The sequence below is a fragment of the Amblyomma mixtum genome, chromosome 3, assembly GCF_055824585.1.
Source record: "Amblyomma mixtum isolate Tamu chromosome 3, ASM5582458v1, whole genome shotgun sequence".
In the NCBI taxonomy this organism is placed as follows: Eukaryota; Metazoa; Arthropoda; class Arachnida; order Ixodida; family Ixodidae; genus Amblyomma; species Amblyomma mixtum.
This window is the reverse complement of record NC_143014.1, coordinates 196,944,634-196,967,380: the sequence shown is the minus strand read 5'-3', so window position 1 is coordinate 196,967,380 and position 22,747 is coordinate 196,944,634. Positions and strand designations below refer to the sequence as shown.

At 42.3% G+C, this 22,747-nt stretch overlaps 1 protein-coding gene across 2 annotated transcripts in view; it reads left to right on the top strand.

Moving 5' to 3' along the window:
• The first annotated feature begins 936 nt into the window (after positions 1 to 936).
• Positions 937 to 22,747, top strand: part of LOC149353209 (guanine nucleotide-releasing factor 2-like) — a 71,702-nt gene continuing 49,891 nt past the window's right edge. For both annotated transcript variants that reach the window (XM_089582419.1, XM_089582418.1), the window contains exons 1-5: positions 937 to 1,181; positions 10,261 to 10,466; positions 11,575 to 11,747; positions 15,441 to 15,585; positions 19,873 to 19,973. In XM_089582419.1, coding sequence (XP_089438545.1) covers positions 1,157 to 1,181; positions 10,261 to 10,466; positions 11,575 to 11,747; positions 15,441 to 15,585; positions 19,873 to 19,973 — 650 coding nt within the window. In that variant the 5' untranslated portion in view covers positions 937 to 1,156. The remainder of the gene's footprint in view (positions 1,182 to 10,260; positions 10,467 to 11,574; positions 11,748 to 15,440; positions 15,586 to 19,872; positions 19,974 to 22,747) is intronic.

The window sequence follows — 22,747 nt, the reverse complement described above, 5'->3', positions numbered from 1 at the left end:
TTGACTGGGACGTTAAAGAACCCCAGGTGGTCGAAATTTCCAGAGCCCTTCCCTACGGCGTCCCCATAGCCTTAGTCGCTTTGGGACGTTAAGCCCCATAAACCAAACCAAACCATCTTTTCTCTGTCCTCGTCCTGTGTGCGCTGTTCAATCCCACCTGGGGATCTTCAACGTGCGCTGACATCGCACAGCACACGGGTGCCTTTTACGTTCCGCCTCCATCGAAACGCGGCCGTCGCGGTCGGGTTTGAACCTGGGTACTCTGCAATTATGAAAAACTCGGACATTTGTGCTTTGCAAGGACGGCATTATGCGGAAGTATGTACGGAGCAAGTATTTGACCTCTTACGATCGCAACACCCCACAAAAACCACCCAAGGTAACTTTTGATTGCTCCACTGGGCGATTTCGTCCCTGCTTTCAAGATAATCCGCCACGTTGTGAAATTGGCTCCAGTGGCTTCAAGTGCCACTGGTCGCCTGAACGGGCACGCTCTTCCAGGTTTGTTGTGGTGCTGTGCCTGAACATAGAGGAGGCAATGGTCTGAACGACAACGTTCCCATGCAGCGAGGTTTGAGGCGGGAATCAAAAAATCAAAAATAGATTGGAAGAGTTCATAAATTAATCACGCCCTCAATTAATTTATATCTAAACCGAGCACTAAACACCTCAGATGAAAGCTGTCACGCTGCGACTACGCCAGCCGGCGGCCAATGGGTAGCAGAAAATAATGAGTGAACAATCTGTAGTTTACTCGCTTCGCAAGACAGCTGTAGCGCTGGTTTCTTAAACAAAATGAGCTGACACGCCCTAGAGGACCAATATTTTTATATCTTTATTAGGCAGCTAGCGGCAACTACGGCTATTCTAGCCTCTCTACTACGGCTACCGAGTGACCGAAAGCACGGAGCCGTCAGCCGCCGCTCGCGGATTGCGCCTCACAACAATGGGTTCTTTCGTCTGTGCGAGGAGGCGCTGGCGTGAGCCGAGGCTGTAGTAGCTGTAGTGTTGAAGTTGTTAAGGGCCGATAGTGGACGACGGAGAGTATGCTTATAGTTTTTAACACGATGGAAATTCTTGTTAGAAGAGGTTTTGTTATAGCTCTCCAAAGACTTTCATTGTGTTAAAATGCCGGTGAAGATTGGACTGGTGAGCCATGTCAAAGAAACCAGACAAGCATGGTGAGCATTACTGTTAGCGATATTCTTGTGAAACTAAAAGCTAGAGTGCATTTTACTGTACAAGTATTTTCTCCTGCTTTTGTGCTACTTGCTGTCGTATTTTGAAGCTACCAACGCGCGCGAAAGGTGGTATGCTGGCTTTAAGTGAAGTCTTGTGTGAACTTGGCTTCAGAGGACTTCGTCGATCGGATGCCTGTTACACCTTGTGTTTACATATTCGATCACACTGCGCGTTTCGTGATCATTTGTTGTGCGTATGCTTGATTACTTTTTGTAAAGCGTTCACGTTTTTCTCCCATTTTCGTACGTCTTGAACGTCGCGTAGCTCCACCCGTTTTTTTACATGCAACTCGAGAGCGTTCAGAGCGGATCTAACCCACGCAAAATTCACGTTCTACGGGAAGGTGAATCACAGCAAGAATGCTACCGAAGTGGCTGTGGTATTCATCTTGACGCTGCCGACGGGCGCCAGTTTCTGGTTTCATCTGCACGGGTAGCAAATTAAACGGTCTCGGCGATCTCATCTGCGTGCATGCCCTCGTTTTTCCGCATCTTGACGCCTGTAAGGCTATCACTGGCGAAAGCGGAAACTCGAGCAAGCTCTTGGCGCGAATTACTCATATTCGTGACAAGAACTTCCCGACGCTGTCAGCGCCTACCGAAGTCATCCTTTGTCGTTTCATGCATCTGCGTAAATAGTCGCACATACGTCAGCCTGCGAGCTAGCGACCTGATTAACTTAATTATAGTCCCGAGTCGGCGTGTGGCGACCGGTTGTTTCTTGACAGTTTAATTCGCGAAAGTGATCATAGAGATGCAGTTCACTGGATTTTGCCGCAAATAAATGCCAGTGCCGTGAATGTTTCACTCATCAGGCTACATGCCCATGCAGTGCTTCAAGTATTCGCAAGCCTATGTCGTTTGCGTCGGCCAACGGGACATGTATTAATGCTTCTCACGGCGGAATCACAGGCTTGTTCGCTTTCAGATTTTGCTTTGGTTTAGTTGGCGCAATGTAATATTAGTGAAAAGCATTCGCAGGTATCTGGCAGTGGTTCTTGAGTATGTGTTCTGGCTTAACGTCCTCACAAACACTTATCAGGTTGTTTTGTGGGAAAGATTAGGAGGAGAAAAAGAGAGTAGACACACCCTCATGATGTAAGAAGAGTATTGCAAAGGGTTAGATTTGCTATCATGCATCAAACGGAGGGCTAGAAATATCTTTTTATTTTTCTGAAGTACTAGATGTTTGAATAAAGTTGTAATTTCTTTGAGACATTTCCTGTTATGTGCCTAAAGACTTGTGGCAAATCTCCTAAGAGTAAGCTAAGGTGGAAAAGGAATGTGGTTGTCATAAATTGCTGTGAAAAGCAGGTTTACTATGACTATGACTCCACATTGTTTACAAGCAGTATAAAATTGAAACGAAGCACATTTTTCTGCTTTGTCAGCGATTCTCTGGGAACTGCTTTCGCTGTGAAATATCTTAAACATTGATTTGCTACGGCAGCCATGGATGTTGCTTTAAGCATTTTTCTTCACTGGATGTGTTGCAGATTTTGGCGAAGGTAGAATGTTCTGGGATGCTGCAGCAGGTGTTACCAGCATATTTATTTTGTTACATGAGTGCTAAGCTGCAGTTGCAAATTTTCGTGATAAAATTTTGCCTGTTGTCCCCATTACTACTTTTTAAGTTTAATCTGCATTTGTGATGTACAAAAGAGTCAGTTAAATTAGCTTCAGAAATTTGAATCAATAACATGTTTAAGTCAGGTGCTGCATGTAAGCTAGTAGATTGGTGCAAGAGGAGAGTTGCTTAGGCCAGTTGGTTTGGATCCATGGTATCGAGCAGTTGCAGTACAAAGAGACAAACACAAGAACAAAAGGAGCAAACAAGGCAACACCTCTCCTATCTTGTTTGTTCGTCCCGTTTTTATGTTTATCTTTCTTGCGTTGGGATGGCTTGATGCCACAAATAAAAAGATACACCTGGGCCATAGCTCTATACACTATATATTCAGCTCGTTTCATGCTACTTGAAGTTAAAGCATAGAGCAGTTAAGATTCAATGCAAGAGCCTGTCCTCAGAGTTTCATTCTGACCTCAAAAGTAGAAAACAAGAAAATCAGTTTTATTGAAGTGCTTGTGGTGCACACAGCTCGCATGTCTCGAACTGTCTGTGAATGTGATTTTCAAAGTGTGCTCATGGCGCTCAACAAGAACTCACAGGGGTATGGATCCATCACTTCTTGCTCTTTTCAATGCATGTGAGCACTGCTGCTGCAGAGAGTATAATAAAATGTACAAAAAAAGCAGATTTTGAATTACTGAAATTTGAGTGAAATTTTACTTTTGAAGCCAATTTTGGAGATTTTTGAACATGTAATTTCTGAAAATGTACTTCAGTTCAGTTTATGGGGTTTAATGTCCCAAAGCGACTCAGCTATGAGGGACGCCGTAATGGAGGGCTCCGGATAATTTCGGCCACCTGGGATTTTTTAACTTGCACTTACATCGCACACTACACGGGCCTCTACATTTCGCCACCATGGAAAATGCGTCTTTAAGGTCAGCAGCTGAGCGCTATAACCACTGAGTCACCACCGCAGCTGAAAAAAAAAAAAAAGATGTATTTCACGTTCCTGAAAATTGAAGTCAGTTTTTTTCAGTTTGTGTTTCTTCACTAAAATGCTTATCTAGGAAGACTATAATTTTAATTAGGGCAGTGAGGAAATTATTTTAATTAGAGCAGTGAAGAAATTCTTTGAGTCCACCTTCTTGACCAAAGTTATGCGAGAAATGTAGCTGTTTTATGTAATTTTTACTACATTTATCCTCAGAAACTCTAGCGTTTCTAACGTGCAGTCATGCAGCAGGAACTGACATCCTTTAAGGGAAAATTTACATAACCATGAACCAGCAAGTTCTTTTCACAGTTGAATAATAGAGGCCTTTCTAGAGATCTCTGTTACCTGAAATTGAAAAAATGAGTATTATTTTCAGAATCATGGTTTTCTTAAGCACACTAATTTTCCCATGCCAGCATTCATAACTTCCTTTAAAAAAGAAAAACAAGGCTTTGCTAAAGTGAATGTAGTGTTAATATACATCAACTCTGAAAATGTAATTCAAATTGAGCAAGTAGTTGAAATTTTTGTTCTAGCCTTGCATCATTCTCACTTTCAGTTAATTTTCAGAGTAAGCAAGAAAGGCCAAAGTGAAATCAGTTTTAGGTTTTCTTGAAAGGGTGAACCTGAAGTTGCGTTATATGCAAGTTGTTTATGTTAAAGAACCCTAGATCATCTAAATTAACTCTGAGCCCTCCACGTGGCGCCCATTTTGTCTCCTTTCACTAGTTCCTTCATCCCTACCCTTATAGCGTTATTCAAGTTGCCCACTGTGAGTGTAATAGTTACTGCACCTTTCCTTTCTTCTTAATTTGTATTTAAAGTTGGCTTGATAACAGTTCTTTACGAAAGTAACCGAGATCTTCATTCTAGCTTTATAGAGATTGCTTTGGGTGAGTGTAGCTGATGTGTGGTGTTTTTTGTTTTTTTTTAACAGGTTGTTAGTGTTACACACCAGGTGATCAATGCAGTCATTTTTGGTGATGGCAGAAAAGGAAGTCCCTGTCAAATTGCAACTGCTTTGAGCCGTTTATAAATTCTTGCCATGTAGGGCACAGTACTAATGACATCCTCGTTTCTACGCTGAGTTTTTGTATTCATTTCTTGAAAATGGTGTGCTGAACATCTTTGACGTATTAAATGAGTTTTTGTATTCATTTCTTGAAAATGGTGTGCTGAACATCTTTGACGTATTAAATAATATACTTCTTAATGTTTTTGCTATGCTTTATACATTCTCAGATTTCATTTCTGGGATAGAAAACCAATATGTCGTCAGAAATCACAAAAATGAAGCACTCGAGGGCAAAAAGTTACTTGTTCAAGAAGGCTTGCAGTTAGCAAATGTTTGAAATTTCTGTGAAAATCTTATCATTGCAGCTACTAAGCCTTGCTAATGTTGAATAATCTTGCTCGTAATAAACGTGGTACTGTAAATAACATTGATTAATGAAGGAAACAAGGCAAATTGGTGCAGGTTGATCACATAACAAGGGCTTGAAAAAATGCTGATGAAAAAACTGTGCTAGTTACACAAGAACAATGCTTGTCCTATCATCTGTGCTTTTGTTTACCATGCTGTTGTTGCATGATGAATAATGGTGTGTTAAATGCTAGTGTAAATTGCTGGCTGTTGTCATTTCATGCCTTGTTGGACAGCACATATTGACATATGAAAGATGTATGCAAATATAGCTTATTTTGGCTCACTCTAGTGTCTTGATTGAAGGGTTATGTCCAGAGCTTAAGAATGTGAGCAGTTTAAGGGCAGCTCGTGTAAATTGCTGTCTGTTGTCATTTCGTGCATTGTTGGACAGCGCCTATTGACATCTGAAAGATGTATGCAGATATAGCTTATTTTGGCCCACTCTAGTGTCTTGATTGAAGGGTTATGTTCCAGAGGTTAAGAACTGACTATGTGAGCAGTTTAGGTGGCAGTCCTTGCTATGCATTATTTGTAAAATGTTCTGCAGGTGCTACCAATAAAGTAGTAATTGTTCATTAGCTTCCACCCGAGTGCAGCCATGCCTTATGGCTACAGCAGAAAGCTAACAGGTTTCTCAGAAACTGAAGTGTTGAAGAGAAATTCATCCTCTCCTGAGGCCATTGAACACATTGGATTAAGTATTGAATATCTTAAGCCTTGAATTTCGCTTTTGCAATGGAGTTTGGTAGAGGGTTACTCGATTAAATGGTTTTATGTACCTGAGTATTATCTCAGCTTTGTTGCTATATTAAGTTACTTGATGCATCCCAGATGTACATCCTTTGTCAGAAATATATATCCCAATGGGTTTGCCTCTGCGCCATGAAGTGTGGCTTGTTTTTGCACCGCCAGAATCATGTATGTGTCAAGAGTGGGAGGAAGTCGGCCTCCAGAGCTTGGCACATCCAGGTGCACTAGAAAAAGCCCCATTACATGGTTTATAAGCAAACCCCACGGACTGTATATTTTCGGCAAAGGCTGGTTTATATTTGAGTAGTCTAAATGAGAGTCATGAGAAGAACTCTTTAAACTTAGTGAACGTAGTGAAATTTTGAGCATGCATTTTTGTAGTAAGGTGGGTTTATATGTTTTTGTTGTTGCAGGTTTGTATGTTTTTGTTATTGCATAGACATTGATAGTAACAGTAATAAGTTCTTTTCCTTGCTTTAATGTGGAAATTTTGTATGCTTTCACCAATGAATACACTTAAAAGCCTATTTCCTATTTCATTTTGAGGTTCGATAATAGGGCATTTTGGCAGCACACAATGCATGATGTACTGTCTCTAGACAGTAGTTGGCAGGTGTGCACTCGTCACAGTGCAGGCATTGGTAGCACCCCATGCAAATAGACCGCGTTATGGCCAAAGAGGCTGTTTCTTTCTCATGGAACAGCTCGAAATTAATTTAATAATTGCATGTGATGTCAAAATGAAGCAGATGTACAGGATAAACATCAGAGATGTCCATGTCAAGAGCAGAACATTAATTTCATGAGTTTAAACTTGTGAACATTAAGCTCATGAGTTCTTTTGTCATTTCAAATCACTTTGGTGTTAGCTTTTACAGCTTGTGAAAATGTTCCTTTGGTTTAAAACGTAAGACTGAAGGTCTTTAGTTTTAAGTTTTAGAGCGCAGCTCTTAGGCGCCTGTTCCTGCGTTCCGCGTAATCGTTGGTGTTGTCGGCATAGTCGGCAAAAACTGGTTGTCCAAGTAGCAGAGCTAAACGCCACCTGGTAGGTGGCTTCCACGGGGACATCGCGGAGTGTGGCTAGCAACGTAACTGCCACCTGCCAATATGCATCTTGTGTATTCAACGTAGTTGGCGTAACACGCCACCTGACAGGTCACAGGTCACCCTGTCACTTGTCACTTGAGGTGACAGGTGGCAGGTAGTAGCAGAGCAAAACACCACCTGCTAAGGCGAAAGCGGAGGAATAGACAGCTGGAAGGTGGTTGTCACAGGAAGGTCCCGAAGGGCGGCTAGCAGCATAACATGCCACCTGCCAACGGTGGCAGGTGGAGGTCTGTGCTCAAACTTCACATTACCAACTGCAATAATCGTCTGTCAATTTTTTTAACCATCTTTGGTCTATAGTGGGCTGCTGACCTAAATCTGTGAATTGCAAAGGTGCGGTTGCCTGGCACACATGTAGTGATAGATGCATTATGAGGAAATTTTATGTTTGTGAAGATGCTTGCAGCAGTTGGGCAACTCAGCTCAATGTTTTAGGTTTTCGCAGTCCATGTGGAATATATTGCACCGCAAGCTTCAAGCTTTTCTATCTCCCCATCTCCACCTGCATTATTTGCTTGACACTTGTGCTCCTTAAACTTTTCAGCTTAGGAATAACTTTTTGTTTGGTACACTTTTAAGTGTTTACATTACTGCAAGATTATCCTGGCCATGGATGTCCTTACAGAAAAGTACCATCATTCATATGTCAGCATTGATATGCACATAGTCACTGCTGTTTTAAATGTGTTTGTGGAGAATGTAAAGAAAGGAAGTGAAACTGTGACTAAAACCTTCACTGCATAGATAAGGTGTCTGGTGGAAAGAATTGCTAAATTGCATACGCTATTCTTCAAAATGACATGGTACGGTTTAAAATTGTTTTCTGTATTCAAGAACTGAATGTTGCGAACAGGTTGAAATGATTACGTCTAAGATTGGTTTTTTGATTGTTTGAGGGTTGGCATGGTACCATAAATAGTAATGGGGATTGCTACCTGATGATGAAGTGAGAAAACGGAGATGAAAGAAATAGCAACTGGCAAGGGCATGCCCTAGGTGATCAAAATTCCGGCATAAAGCCATGTTTTATTTATTGTTTTGTGAAATAAGGCATGCGTTATTTCTTTTGTGTTTTATTTTTTACACCAAACTGCATCCTCGATATGGCTATGCCTTATGGTTCGACTGATATCTCTGCTGTTGTTTTTATTCATGCTTGCTGTGAGCGTGCTGAGACAATCTCCATAAGCACCTAACGTAGCACAGTGATTCTAAATAAAAAGCCAAAATTTTGGGTGACAGGCACTGTGTCATTGGCTTAAGTAGGGGTGGGTGCTAGATAATGACAGTTTTTGAAAAACGGACAAGCTATTTCCGAATGAAACTACGCCTTGATGCTGGTGTGATGGGGTGCTGTAAAATGTCATTTTTTAGAATTCTATTTTGTTTTCTGGAGATGGAGATAGTCAGGCATCGTCCACTAACACACTAAATTCATTCCACTTGTTCCACGTACATCCTAGTAAACTGTGGCAATGTGCATTCCTTCCCACTCCAACTTACTCTTGGGAGAGGATGCAATAATAGACTTATCGTGAGTTGTTAGATTCCTAAAAGAAGGAAATGTTCTGTAACGCCTTAAAAACTAGTAGTCCATCAGCACAACAGTGCAGTCTTTCCAACTCTGTTTGGCGCATGATAGTCTCAGCTGCTTACGTGCTATAAAACCCAACACGCCAACCAACCAACTTTTGCTACACAAATAGGTTTTCTGTTTGTTGATATCTGTATGTTTTCATATTCAGATTTTCTTATCTTTTTATGCTTCTCACTGGCTCTCACTTAACCGTAACAATTGGCAGTGGCAACCTCATTTGAATGAAGTCTAAGGGACTTGCATTGCTGTGCTAAAGATCTCTCTATAACTTATCTGACTTCGGATGTGTGACTTTTGCTCATACGAAGTAAAATTAGTGGAATCAACCACCTCTCAAATAAGTTGTCCCACTTGGGATTGCTAAAAAATGTTGCAGTGAAATACCGTGCGCTTGAACAAACTTTTCACATGAACAAATTTTTGCAAAATCTTGTGCCAAAACAATGTTATGTCCAGTGCAAATGCGGTTCACTTGAATGAAGTTTATCGTGCTGCAACTTCTAGTTCACCGGACATGTTTGAAAGCACTTATCCAGGTCAGAATGCATCGTTTTGTCAAATGTGCAGTAATTTTCATCTATGAATCTGAGGATACTGTAGTTTCAAAACTATGCAGTTTGCGAATTTTTGTGGTGCCATGTTTTTGCTTGAGAAAGTGCAGGATTCCATATCATTTTTAAGATGATCTGGCTACGCAGCTGGCTTATAGCTGAGCAGTAGTCGTATGTATTGGCTTGCACACTTGCCTTAGTCATTTGTAGCTGTAGCCAGATAGCATTAGCATTTCATGGAGCAGCACAGCAGCTTTTGTATTTAGATTGGCATACTGTTTTAACTTTTTAATGCCTATATAGTATACCAAAGTTCAAGTGAAAATTTCTGTGTTTTATCCAAAGGGCTCACTACACAATAAATGAATGGGTTTTCAGTAGTGTGAAATAAATGCCTTTAGGAGCCATTTAAACGCTTGATGTTTGCTTCATTTGATCAAAATTAGCCGCTATATGCTCATTTCAGGTGAGCAATATTTCCCTTGAGTGAACATTTCTTTAAGGTCCCCTGAAGTTAGTTCACATAGTATTTCATTCTATATAACACTGCCAGAACCCTGTATGCTTTGTGTTCTCCAGTACTAGTTTGTGCATGCAACAGTTTCAGTGTGTATTGGAGACCCTTATGGGGTAACGCTACGGGCCTGTATTGTCTCACAGTACAGTTAGTGCATTTTTTGGTTTGGTCTGGTTTATGGGGTTTAACGTCCCAAAGCGATTCAGGCTATGAGGGATGCCATAGTCCCCTCCATTGAAATTCTAGAGGCCCGTGCATTGCAATTCAACTCCCTCAGCCGGGATCGAACCGTCTTTTGGGTCAGCAGCCAAGCGCCATAACGACTGAGCCATCGCAGTGGTCATAGTGCTTTTTTTTTTTTTGTGATATACCAACGTTTTGCCTCTTACCTTTTGATGAGCCATACCTTGCCAAGTCTCCTTCCTGCTCTGGAGATAGGTGTTTTTCTTTATTTTTCTGCTGTGGGGATATGAAAGCTTAAGCAGGACTGACTTTTGTATGCAGAGGTGGGCCGTGCCAAAGGGAGCCGGCTGGCACGCCGAGCACGCTCCTTCAAGGAAGACATCCTGGGGAAGATCCACCAAATGCGGACACCCAGTCGAGCCGCCTCCCCACAGCAGGCACATAAAGCCAGGCCTCGAGCACGGGATGCAGAGCAGCTGGATGCTCCAGCCACTGGCCCAGCAAGTCCTGCTGGCAGCCCAAGCAAGGCAAGCCTTGTCAAGAAAGCACTTGCCTTGTTCGCTTACGCAAAGATGGCAGTGCTGAACCACAGTGAAATCACAGTGGACCAATGCATTAGCTGAAGGGTCTGAATGCATGCAAGCTTTTAAATATGCTAACCGGAGTGATACTGTAAAACCATGGCATTAGCAATTCTTTAGTCTTCGAAGGAAAATAGAGCTGGCCCTCCTTAGGACTGCGATGCTGTCTCAGTATGAAATAAGAACATTGTTAGATCTTTCCTGTTGAGTTGTTCAGAATTGTTTCATTGAGCGTTTTACTGGCCGTTTTGTCGAAAGTTGGAAAGTAGTTTGATTATGAAGTAAGCTATGTAAATTGAACACTGCCATGCAGTTAGTGAAGTCAGTCAGTGCACACTTATTTATATGTCGCCCACAACTGACGTTTCTGTTATCTGCTTGGTTCCATCACAAATTAGTTTACAGCCGTTAAAGATGCTGTGGCTTTAAACCACAGATCAACACATGGTCTTCCATGAAATGGAAGTTCTTGTGTAGCTGCGTAGCAGCAGTCCAGCATGCTTAGGTCTCCAGTTTTAATATGCAGCAAGGTTAGGCCCACGCCAGAATAAGGCAGAGGTTCTTACAGTAGTCCTTGAGTTGAAGCTCAAATCATGCTTCACACGTAAGCTGAAAGTTGCTACTGCTGCTTGCTGCTGTCCAGTTGCTGCTTCGTCATCTTTAGATGTTTTCTCTAACTGTAAATTCTGTAATGTTTTGAGGATAGTTTGAAAGCACCCTGTCAACTATTATGCTCCCTAAAAAACAATGCATGTGTGTTAAAAAAAAAATAGAAGAGTCTGTGAAGGAATATTGACTATTTTCAACTTTACTGCTCTTTAAATTTTCTTTTTAGCTTGAACTATATTGCCTCATAATTCTTGAGTGCAGCCTAATTCCAGATGGAGATTTGATCACAGATGCGTGCTTTGGCAACTGTGGTAACATAGGTGCTGATAACACTTGAGAGTTGAAAATTAAGTGATTTGCAGATAAAGATTCTTTGCCATCTTTTAAAGGTTAAGGAAGTATTGCCTAACCCTGTGCTTTATTATATACATTCGTACTCCTACAGGGGGATTCACAAGTGAACAACGACATGAAGCAGATCTCAAATGCTTTGCGATACTTTCAAGATTCTGTTGAAAAGGACACTTTGGGGCATTTGCCTGGTTCAGCCAGCATTGTACTTGAGTATGTCTTGCACCTTATATCACTTCTCAAGAAAGACCTCATCAATGACCAGAGGTAAGCATCATTGTATGCAAGTTAGCTACAATGCTGTATTGTTATCTAATGTCATTTGAATCTGGGTGCAGGAGTTTGATTGTTTTTGGTTTTATAGGATTTAACGTCCCAAAGCAACTCCTGCTATGAGGGACATATTGCACGGGCCTCTAGCATTTCGCATCTGCTGAAATGTGACCGCCACTACCGGAATCAAACCTGCGTCTTTTGGGCTAGCAGCCTAGCATCATAATGACTGAGCCACTACGGCGGGTAGATGGCTAGAATTAGTCTTGCGGTCATTTTCACTCTTGCTGACCTAATTTCATGGGACTAAGCACCCTAATTCAGGTTTTCTATTTGTTTTTATTTTATTTTATTTTTGGGCACGTGGGTGTGCTGTGGACAGCATGAGGGCCACAGCAGTATAGACCTTTGTACGCCATGTTCAAATGTCAAGGCCTCTCAGGCTCTGGGTCGGGAGCTGTGGGGTCTCTTCTGTTCTTATCATATAAGTTCATTATACCTAGTGTCTCATTTGGGAGCCCTTTCTTTTATATTTGGCCCCAACATATTTGTCCATGTCATGAGGTAAAATAAGAAAAATAAAATGCCAGCGAGCTAGGGGCAAAAAGCTAGGGGCATAATATTTTATCGTGGGCGCAGTGTTCACCCGCAACACGTTAAGTGGCAGAAGTGTGGCATTCGACAGGTACTGCATTTTGGCAGCATTTGAACGCATATTGCATTATTATATTAAGACACAAAGTATAAATTAAGAAACCTTTCCTCAATAACTTTAGAAAGAAACTCCTGGACATGTTCATGGCAGTTGAGCCTACTGAATAAGGGCTGTCGGTCATTTATAAATAATGCTTATGTTTTGAATCGCCAAAATCATTTTTTCCAGGGCGTGGAATTCATGAACGGTTCCTCAAGCCATGTTTGCTTGCTTTTTTTGAGCAGACTGCTCTACCTAAAATTTCCTGCTGAAGTAATCACAGTGGATGGTATCAGTCTTGATAAACTATGCGAAGTGCCTTAGTTGAAAGCCAGAATGCTTACTGTGCTGGACAAGTTTCCCGATTACCAAGGCAAAATGTTAAAGCGCTCATTAGACATTGTCAGGTGCTGAGTTCACAGGCCAAAAAAAGTAATTATGCATCCATTATTACGACAGCCATTACGCTGAATTATGCTTGATTGAAAAAAAAAGAAAGGATGGAGCAGTTTCTCAAGCTTATAAGTTTGCACTTATGTTCACTTATATTTCTGTAGCTGTTTAGCACAAGATTAGTGATTATGTTTATGACATCGGTAATTCATCATCCTTGATAAATCATCACTGTATAGGAACAGAAAGATGTTTGCCGATGAAAATACGTAAAAATTAGGGGGACACGTAAGCTCCTTAAGTGTATGACGTGATAGCATTAATGAGTCCTATCAGCGGCGCCTCATGCCCACACAAACACGCGCACTGTTTCCTCTTTCACATTCACAATCATTATGTGAAAGACCATAGGACATGCATATAAAGCCCCGCTTCAGCCAAGCCGGTACAGACGTGCCTGCGTGGCCAAGGGCTAGCGTGTCTGACTCACAAACCAAGGGTCAGAGGTTCGACTCCCAGCTGATTACCCCAATTTTCATTTCAGAACAATTCATTTACTTTGTATACTTACATATCCTAATGTTGTTTGAGTCAGGTTGCAACCTTCTAGTCACCAGTTTTCCAATTTCTTAATCACTTTTCAATTTCACCGCTACAAATGTGACGTAGCCACCTTTTCAGCCAATCTGGAGTTTTTCGATACAGTACCGACAGTTTTGACCGAGTTTTCCACTGACTTGGACCCTAAATGCTGTGGCTTTAAAACCTCTATTACTCACTGCATTACTTGACCTGCTGGCAAAGTTTAAAGGTACCCTGAAACAATGCGTGAAGTTCTTAAAAGGCGTCTTTTTTTGGGGGCATAAAATCAAGTTCAAGTGCTGTGCGTAAGGCTTGTGTTTAATAACTTTTCAAGATTGCAACTCTTTGCTGACTAGGGCAACACTACTGCACGCATTTTGACCGATATCTGCCCCACTGACATCACTCGAAGGAACGCTGTGATAATGAGTGCAGTATAGTATGTGCCTTGATATTTTGCCCTCCTATTGAAACATAACTAGACTAAAAGAACCTAACTTTATTCTTCAATCAACGCAGTGCACTTCCAGTTGGAAGAAAAGTGTTTGCTCTCATTAAAATTATATTGGGATTAAAATGCTGAGGTATAAATTTTGTAGTTTATATTTGAACAAGAACATCTTTGACGGAAGTCAGTCTGGTTGGATTTGAAATAAAAGTTCAGACATACTCAAACCAACCAGTTGTTTTTTTTAAGCCCAGCGTTTCGAGACCAGCTCGGTCCCTTCTTCAGGGGTGACTGATCTCACTCCTGATTAGTCACCGCTTAAGAAGGGACCGAGTTGGTCTCGAAACGCTGGGCTTAAAAAAAATTATTGGTTGGTGTGAATACTTCTCAACTTTTGAGTTTATATTTAATTGTGAAGGGTGTATTGACCGTATCTGCTTTCCTGTGTTCACTGTAGTAGGAGGTGAACGTAATCTTTCTGTGCAGCAATGACTGGCACACTGCACTTGCTGTCTAAAAGCAGCACTGTTACGTAAGGCCCGTGAGCGCACTTTTTGTGAAGACCGCGATTTTTATTTGTAGCACTTTGTAATTTACTGTTTATAATGCAGCTGTCCTTTGATCCTCTAAAAACCAAAAACTTTTGAAGCATGAAATCAATCTGCACGTAGTGGTGTATTGTATGCTTTGCACATTTGAACTGCAAGAAGAACGTATGATTTTATGTGCGTTTTAAGGCTAAGCTTTGCTTTCGAATACTGGAGGAAAAGTTGTTTTGAGAAGAAAGTGAGAAAATGGCAAATACCTAACTCGCTCACTTGTAATTGATATAGTGCTCAAACATTGATAGTAAAGATGAGGAATGTGGAAGACTCTAAATTTTCACTTTGAGCTTTGAAAGTGCAATTTAAAAAAAATTAATTCTTTGCCAGAATATGCATTTCTTATGTAAAAGAGCTTGTTTACCACATGTTTTGTAATGTTGATGCATGTAACAGGATTACTGTGTACAGGGTTGGTCAAAAGTTCCCAGGCCACACAGGGTCTGCTTTTCAGTGACATATCCTGTCACTTATGATAGCAATAAAAGTATGAATATTCTCAGAGCTGAGAATGATTCTTCTCCTATCCCTATAGAGATTTTGGCCTTCAGGGGTGTCATTAACTGCCCGACTATAGCGCTCAAAAGCAGACCCTGTGGCCTGGGAACTTTTGACCGACCCTGTACATGTTACTGTGCAAGCTTCAATGCTTCTGAAGTTTTTAAATATTTATGCTGTCTCATTGAATTACAACTAGTGCTTGCAATCCTTTTTTGGGGGGAGGGTACAGTATAAATGTTAAGTACCTACATATCATGAGTGACGAGTTGTCAGCTATGTGAAAAATCATGTGGTTGGTGTTTAACTTTTGTTTATTACATAACATTCATATTGCCACTAAATTGTAATAATGCATTCCCATCTGGCAGCACTGGGTTATTGGTTTCAATTTTTATTTGTCTCTTGCTGAAGTGCAGAAAGCACTCAGTTCTCATTGCTGCTTTGCTGCTCTGTGCCCTCTTCTTTAGTTCTGTGCTCATCTCTACAACCAATCAAGTCTACCAGAGCTTATCAAGGTTCATCGAATGGGCAGATGATGTGATGCTGAACAGAGAAAGGGCAACCATGGAAGGGGTTAACCAGGTTGTCCAGTCCCTTCAGGATTCCCTCAAGGTAAGCTGGATACATACACACTGTTCTGTTTCTGTTCTCATAATTTATTTGCCTAGTGTGTTGTATGCATACAGTGTTTTATTGTGTCCTTTTCATGCTAAGCTTTTGTTGACTTCACAAACTCAGTTTTAGGAAACGTTAGGGAACAAAATTGTGGAGATGGGTTTTTAAAAAATGCATAGTGTAGTTTAGCATTTTTTTTTTTTTTCTGATTAGTCCTTTGGGCTGCAACTCTCAAAACAAGTGTGCATCTGAACTACTTTACAGCAAGCGCTCCTTCTCCACTTTTTCTTCATGTGATGCAAGAACTCTCTGACTTAGCTGAGTGTGAGTTCCATACTGAAAGTAAGTAGAAGCATCTCTGCTGTGATGTTGTCATGTTGCCATAGTGGAAATTTTTTTCTGTCACAGGCTTGACAGTTGTTATCCTCACATGGTTGCTGAAAAATACACGAATTTACACGATTGTAGGTCGACCTGTTTTTTTTTTTAATTTGAAAATCCTAAGTGTGGGGGGGGGGGGGTCGACTTAAGCGCTAACCGCATGAGGCGATAATTCGCGGCGACACGCCGCGCAATGGCATCGCGCGATGAGCTGAGGGCCGCCGCACCACTGTCGCTCATCGCGTCGCCCGGTTACTGGGTTTGCAGAAAATTTCGCCCATCGCCCGGAAGTGCCGCGCGAGACTAGCCAATGACGGTAGATCTTGCGGGTGCGCAACTTCCGAGCCGTTTTGCGCGCGAAAGTCGTTTCTTTTTTTTTTTTCACCGGAGCAGCAGCCAACGTACCCCTCACCACGGCCGGTCTCGACGCGCTCGCTGCTGAGCGCGCGCGTCGAGACGTCGAGACCGGCCAGGGGCTTTAGACCGGCCGTGCCCTCACCATGACAGGTTGTTGTGTACTGGTTTTTTTTTTTTGCATTGAATATGGAAGGTAAAAGAATTTTTCTACGCCGGCATCTGCTATCGCTGCTGGAAGCACCTGAGCTGGGGCAGCGGAAATAAAGGATAGCAGGCAGTGTGCAGGAGTGAAAAGAAAGAGGGGAGGGGATAATAGAAAGGACAGGCATTGCAAGTTTCCGTCGGCATTCCATGGCGGACAAAGACGCTGGGGAGGCCGGCAGCAGACGGAAAGAGCGCGCGCTCATGGAGGAAGGAAAAAATGCGTGCGCTATTCTATGTCTCGTGACTTTGCGTATTGGACAAAAATAAAATTATTGCCCGCATATATTTTTTTCAATGTTTTTATTGTGTTCTATCTTGTGTAGAGCCTTAGGAACGTTGTTCTACGCGTTAATTAACGCAAAATGACCGAACGCTGAAGTGGCAGCAGTCGAGCAACAGTGAAAACGCGCCGCTCCGACGCTGAGTCCTGTCGCTTCGTGCGGTTTGCGACAGCGGTGGGCGACGGCGTCGTCATCGCGCGACGCATCGCAAAAGAATATCGCCTCATGCGGTTACCGCTTTACAGTCGAACCACAGCATCATCATCATCATCAGCCTGACTCTGCCCACTGCAGGACAAAGGCCTCTCCCATGTCTCTCCAATTAACCCTGTCCTTTGCAAGCAGTGGCCACCGTATCCCCGCAAACTTCTTAATCTTATCCGCCCACCCAACTTCCTGCCGCCGCCTGCTACGCTTGCCTTCTCTTGGAATCCACTCTGTTATCAAAAAAGGCTTGCAGATTAATCTCACTGTGCACCTAAATGAAATTATACTTCCAGAAACAAGAACATAAATTTTTAGGTATAATATTTGACAAAAAACTCACATTCCTTCCACACGTAAACGCGCTAAAAAAGAAAGCCTCGCAATCTCTGAACATACTCACAGTGCTCTCAAGGAAGCATTGGGGTCTGATAGAACGTGCCAGCTGCATATTTATCACTTTTTGGTACGTTCATCCTTAGATTATGGGTGCTTTATGTATGGTTCAGCAAAACCGTCGTACCGAATAAAATTGGATCCAGTGAATAACTCAGGCCTTTGCCCCTCTTGTGTGGCACGTACAGAAGATCTCTTATAGTCAGCCTCTACCTAGAAATGAATGAAGCCCTGCTTGAAGTTTTAAGAACCGCTCTGACTTGTGCGTATACCCTTAAAATAAAATCTCTACCAAAACATATCTGCTATCTAGTTGTAATGAAGTGTCCTTCTGGAGTAATATTAAACAACAAACCTCAAGCTACCAGGCCACTGCTCTTGCGATTTGACGAGATGTGTCAGGATCTCGGCGTACTGGACATGTTATTTGGCGTTGCACAAAGAGGAGATTCACTACCTCCATGGTACAATTTTCTTGCAATATGTGATTTCACTCTTACACGTTCCATAAAAAACAAACTCCACAACAGCTCATCATACAAGGATTCCTTGCACTCGAGGAAAAATACAGTGGCTTCACGGATTTTTGTACTGATGGTTTGAAGACTGATGTTTTTGTTGGAAGCGTACTAGTACGAGGGAATTGGGAGAGAATAGTACAACTTCCACAGTGTGCATCCATCTTCACTGCCAAGTATTGGGCCGCTGTGTAGTCATAGACGAAATAGTTAACGAGAGCCTTACAAACAGTATCATTTACACAGACTCACTAAGCTTACTCACAACTCTTCATCCTAAAAATGCAATCACTCCGCTACATGGTGACATCATACACAACATAGCAGCAGCAACAGCTCAAGGGCAAAACGTAAAACTCTGCTGGGTCCCATGTCATGTGGGAATAAATGGCAACGAGAGAGCAGATTTGTGCACTCCTCAAACTCATGGCAAGCAAATTTAGAAAGTAAATATGTCCTTTAAAGTTTCTATGAACTTAGCACATTGTAAATTAAGAAAGTAATGGCAGTCCGCTTGGAACAACGAAGTGAAACTACTCTTGGTAAGCCAGTTTTAGGTTAATGGAAGTCTTGCACCTGCCAGGAACATTTCAAGGAAGTGATTATCTGCTGTCTTCATATAGGACACACACACCTCATACATAACTTCATACTGATGAAATTAGACAAGCCCCTATGTGAGTTATGCAGCGATGAGCTAACAGTAAAACATGTTATATTTTCATGCAGAAAACTGGAAACACTAAGAAAAAGGAATTTTGAAGTGTTTTACAATGATCACATGCCATTTCATCCAACACTGCTCTTAGGTAAAAATGGTCTTGTTGATTTTTCCTGTATTTTTTCAGGCTTTGAAAAAATTTGAAAAACAGTGGTCAAATAAATAAACAAACTGACTTTTACCCTCGTGTATGGCGCATGTTAGCCTTAGTTGCTTGTGCGCCATAAAACCCAACACAGCACAACACAATATTATTAGGAGGATTATAATCTAACCTCTAGTTGTTCATAACAGCCACAGCCAAGCACCCCCCCCCCCCCCCCCCCAAAGAAAAAAAAGAAACGCAGACTTATGGAAGCAGTGAAAACATTGAAGTTAAATTTAAGAGGCAGCGCTTCAAATGTGTACTACACCACTATTGAGCAAAGCCAAGCCTCCGATACTTTAAAGAGACCCTGAAATGATTTCGATGGGCATATTCAAGTGCAACAGATCTGTAGAGGTGATCTTTGCGAGTATTCGAGTCAAATTTGAAAGCTCTGCGTGGACCCTATATTTTATAAATAATTTTTAAAAATCGCTGCTCGCAATATCTCGCAACTGATTAGGGCAAAACGTCACCTCCGCGTCCCCCACCCTGATGACGTCAGTGGGCAGTCTGGGCAAGCCTTTAAAAATTATTTATAAATTATAGGTTTACACAGCTTTCAAATTTAGCTCGAATACCCACAAAGACCATCTCTACAGATCTGTTGCATTAGAATAGAATATGCCCATCGAAATGATTCCAGGGTCCCTTTAATGCATGCAGCCTCCTGCACCCATTTGCCTTTGTTTGCTTTCTGTACTCCATTCAACTCTTTCAGTGCCTTCTTTCTCAATGACCTGCACTGCCTTTTTTCTGTATCCATAGTCACAATCTCCTTTGAACTCGCTCACCTTGGTCCCAAATATTCTGGTGTATTCTGAAGTATTATTAGATGCCTCCCACAGAATATCAGTGATTCTTTCTCCTCATTTTGAGGAATTTAGTATTTTCCGCCGCAGAAAGTTAGGGAGGGGCCTTAGGCATTACCACTTCTAAATAGGCCAAATGGTCTCTGCGGGATGGCAAGGCCTAGCTGCATGCAGACGGAGAAGAGGGCCAAAAGATTTCCATGCACCACATTCACCAGGTGACATGCGTAATAAGTATTGATATTTTCTGCCTTTCTTTTTCCAGGCCTTGATTGAAGTTAGCCAGAAGCAGTCGCAAGGCAAAGATAAGAGCAAGCATGTGGGTACCACCACACCCAATGGCATCTACAGTTCTAAAGCAGACAAGTGAGTTTATAAACACCTTCCTGCAGGGCTCATGTGCAGTGTCAAGAACTTTATGTGCATTTGCAGCCAGAATATTACAGAGTATGCTTCGGTGTTCTAACTGTTGCCATGTGTTACATAGAGGAGGCAGGAAGGTTTCTTCCGTTTGTGCACAAGCGTAGCCATTTGCCAGCATATGTGTTAAGTGCCACCGAAATTTTTTGTAGATGCGTCATGAGAGGACTTGATCACAGAAGCATGCTCGATATTATTATGGCTGCGGCTAGACCTTTGTTGATGGTCGCTAATGATAATGATTCTATATCATAATATTTTCCGGTTAACCCACTTTCTCATGTCCTTGTAAGGGCACCGTTTTAAGTGTCCTCACATGCTGGTTGCCCTCACGTGCTATGACTCGAGGTCATTTTAAGGCTTATAATTATGCTTGCTTAATCCTCTTTTGCCATTCATGAAATGAAATGCCTCATGCAAAACAGCTGGAAATTATGGTTATAGTACTTCTCTCTTTCAACTCATTTTCGGGTCTCAAACTTTATGCAACTTTGATTGACACAAGTGCACAAAAAACACACAGACGAGGGAAGGCGACAGACAAGTGCTTCTCTATTGTCTTCACTTGTCCATATGTTTTGTGCGCCTTTATGTCAATCATGCTTTACCAACTAGCCCAGACCCACACCTTACTAAGCCTTATGTAGCTCTGCACAAGATCCTTATTTGCTTTTCTGTCGGCATTCCTTCTGTTTTTCAAGGGTGGTCATGCAGAAAGCTTCATGTAGAAACAGAAGTGAAGCTTATTCACTGACAATGTATAATGTTCATGTAAATCCTATGGTGTTGGTGTTCAGTAATACAGTTGAACCCCTTTAGAACAGACAGTAGAGAGCAGATTTTGTCTGTCATATAAGAGGTCTCTTGTCAGCAAGACTCTGTGCTTTTATCATTTGCAGATTTGTCGCTACTGTGATGTTGCCGCCTTATGAAAGACTTTCACAAAAAAGGCTACAAGCATGTTGAACTAGTTTATTACCTACAAAAGCAGCAGAGTAATTATATCTGCTTGACTTATGCTGTTCCTGAGAGCAGTTCATGACTTCCACTGCTCTGCAGCTGCAGATATGTTGCCAAACTTACTTATGTCAATTTTCTGGAAAGTACAGTTTGCCCACAGTTAAAAGTTGCAAAACCTGAGAAATATTTTGATAAAGGGTGTTTCAAGATAAGCGAAGTATCAAAAATTTCAGTGTACTGAGCATGATTTGTAAAAATTTAAGCCTTTTTTGTGGAGTTATTTTGCAGAGCAGACTTCGTTGCACAAATTAGGCACTTAATTATAACATAATAAACTGCACGGTAGCTTATTATACAGGGGATTATGAAGAGGCCCGTGCTGTGGGTGCGCAGTCACGTTGATAAGGTGTCCGCGGCCGCTGCTATCTGAAAAGGAGAGAGATGGTGGGGGCCCATGTCTTCTAAGTTTGCCCATGTTGCCTCGGGAAACAGACTCGCCACGTCTCCTGCCATAAATTAGCCGAGCTGCTAAGCCAGCTGCAGAGGCACCGCTCATCAGCTAAGAACGCAGTGCCGAAATCATACGCTACAGAGCGATGGCAAGGATGGCATTGCAAGCAAGGCAGCAATGGGGGCGCTTGTGCTGTGTGCCTCGTTTTGTTTTGTCATCTCTTTCCTAGTGTAGTGCATTTATTCCATCAAAATGGCATTGCACCAGGCTAGGAGATGTTTGCTTGTTAATTGCAGCACAACATGCAAGCTGCGCAGGCCGCAGGCTGGCAGTCCTTTTCTTTTAGTTTCTTGGTTGCAGGAGCGACACGGACAGGAAAACCTGCCGTGCAAGGCGCAACATGTTAACTCCTTACGCTACATGCTACTGCCACTCGTCCCCATACCCCCGTTAGTAGGTTGGAAGCTCTTTACACAGCACTTGCATTTTAAAAGACCCTCTCCGATGTTTTGCTGTTATCCGGCCTACTGTGTACTAGTTGCAGCTTTAATATCATGTGACTGATCATGTCTTGCCGTCTTTCTCAAGCACAGATGCCAGTGCGGTTGGCAAGTGATGGCAGCGCATCTGCGGAGTTGGGAGGAACTCCCACAATTTAATATGTCTGTTTGTTATAAGCAAGACTGTAGACAAAATTCGGAGGTAATTTGTCCTTTACAGTTGAGCCCACTTATAACGGCCGCAGTTATAACGAACGCTCGCTTATTACGAACGAGGGTGGGACTACTGTCAGAATGTGCGTACGAGCAATGCTACTTTGTCTCAGATACAACGACAACCATGACAGCACAACTCAGTTGGCGCGAGCGAGGAGGCGCCATAAATTTGGACCCACAGTCGAGATATGTGCGCTTCCCACCAGCATGTAGACCGAAAAGCATTTCCTTGCTTCTGCGACACCCCACCCTCCTTCCAAAACAGCGGAGTGACCCTCCCAAAAAGCAATAAAAAGTCGGTATTGAAACTGGGTGCCAAGTGCGCACCGGCGGGATTTAGTGTCAGTTGGGACTTGCACGTGTGCCTTTTGGTCTAAAGTGGAAGCAGAAGCATCCTGCACAGCAAACAGGAGCGGCGTTGAAAATGAAACAACTACTGGTAACCGTTGATCAACCGATGGCAGCTATCCAAGAATTTTGACTGCCAGTCACAAAGTATGCCTTCTGTCTCAGCTGGTTCTCCAACTTCCGTACTGTTGCCGGAGGAAGCAGCGCGCTTACCACAGGCAGCGGTACTGATACTTTCTGCTTGA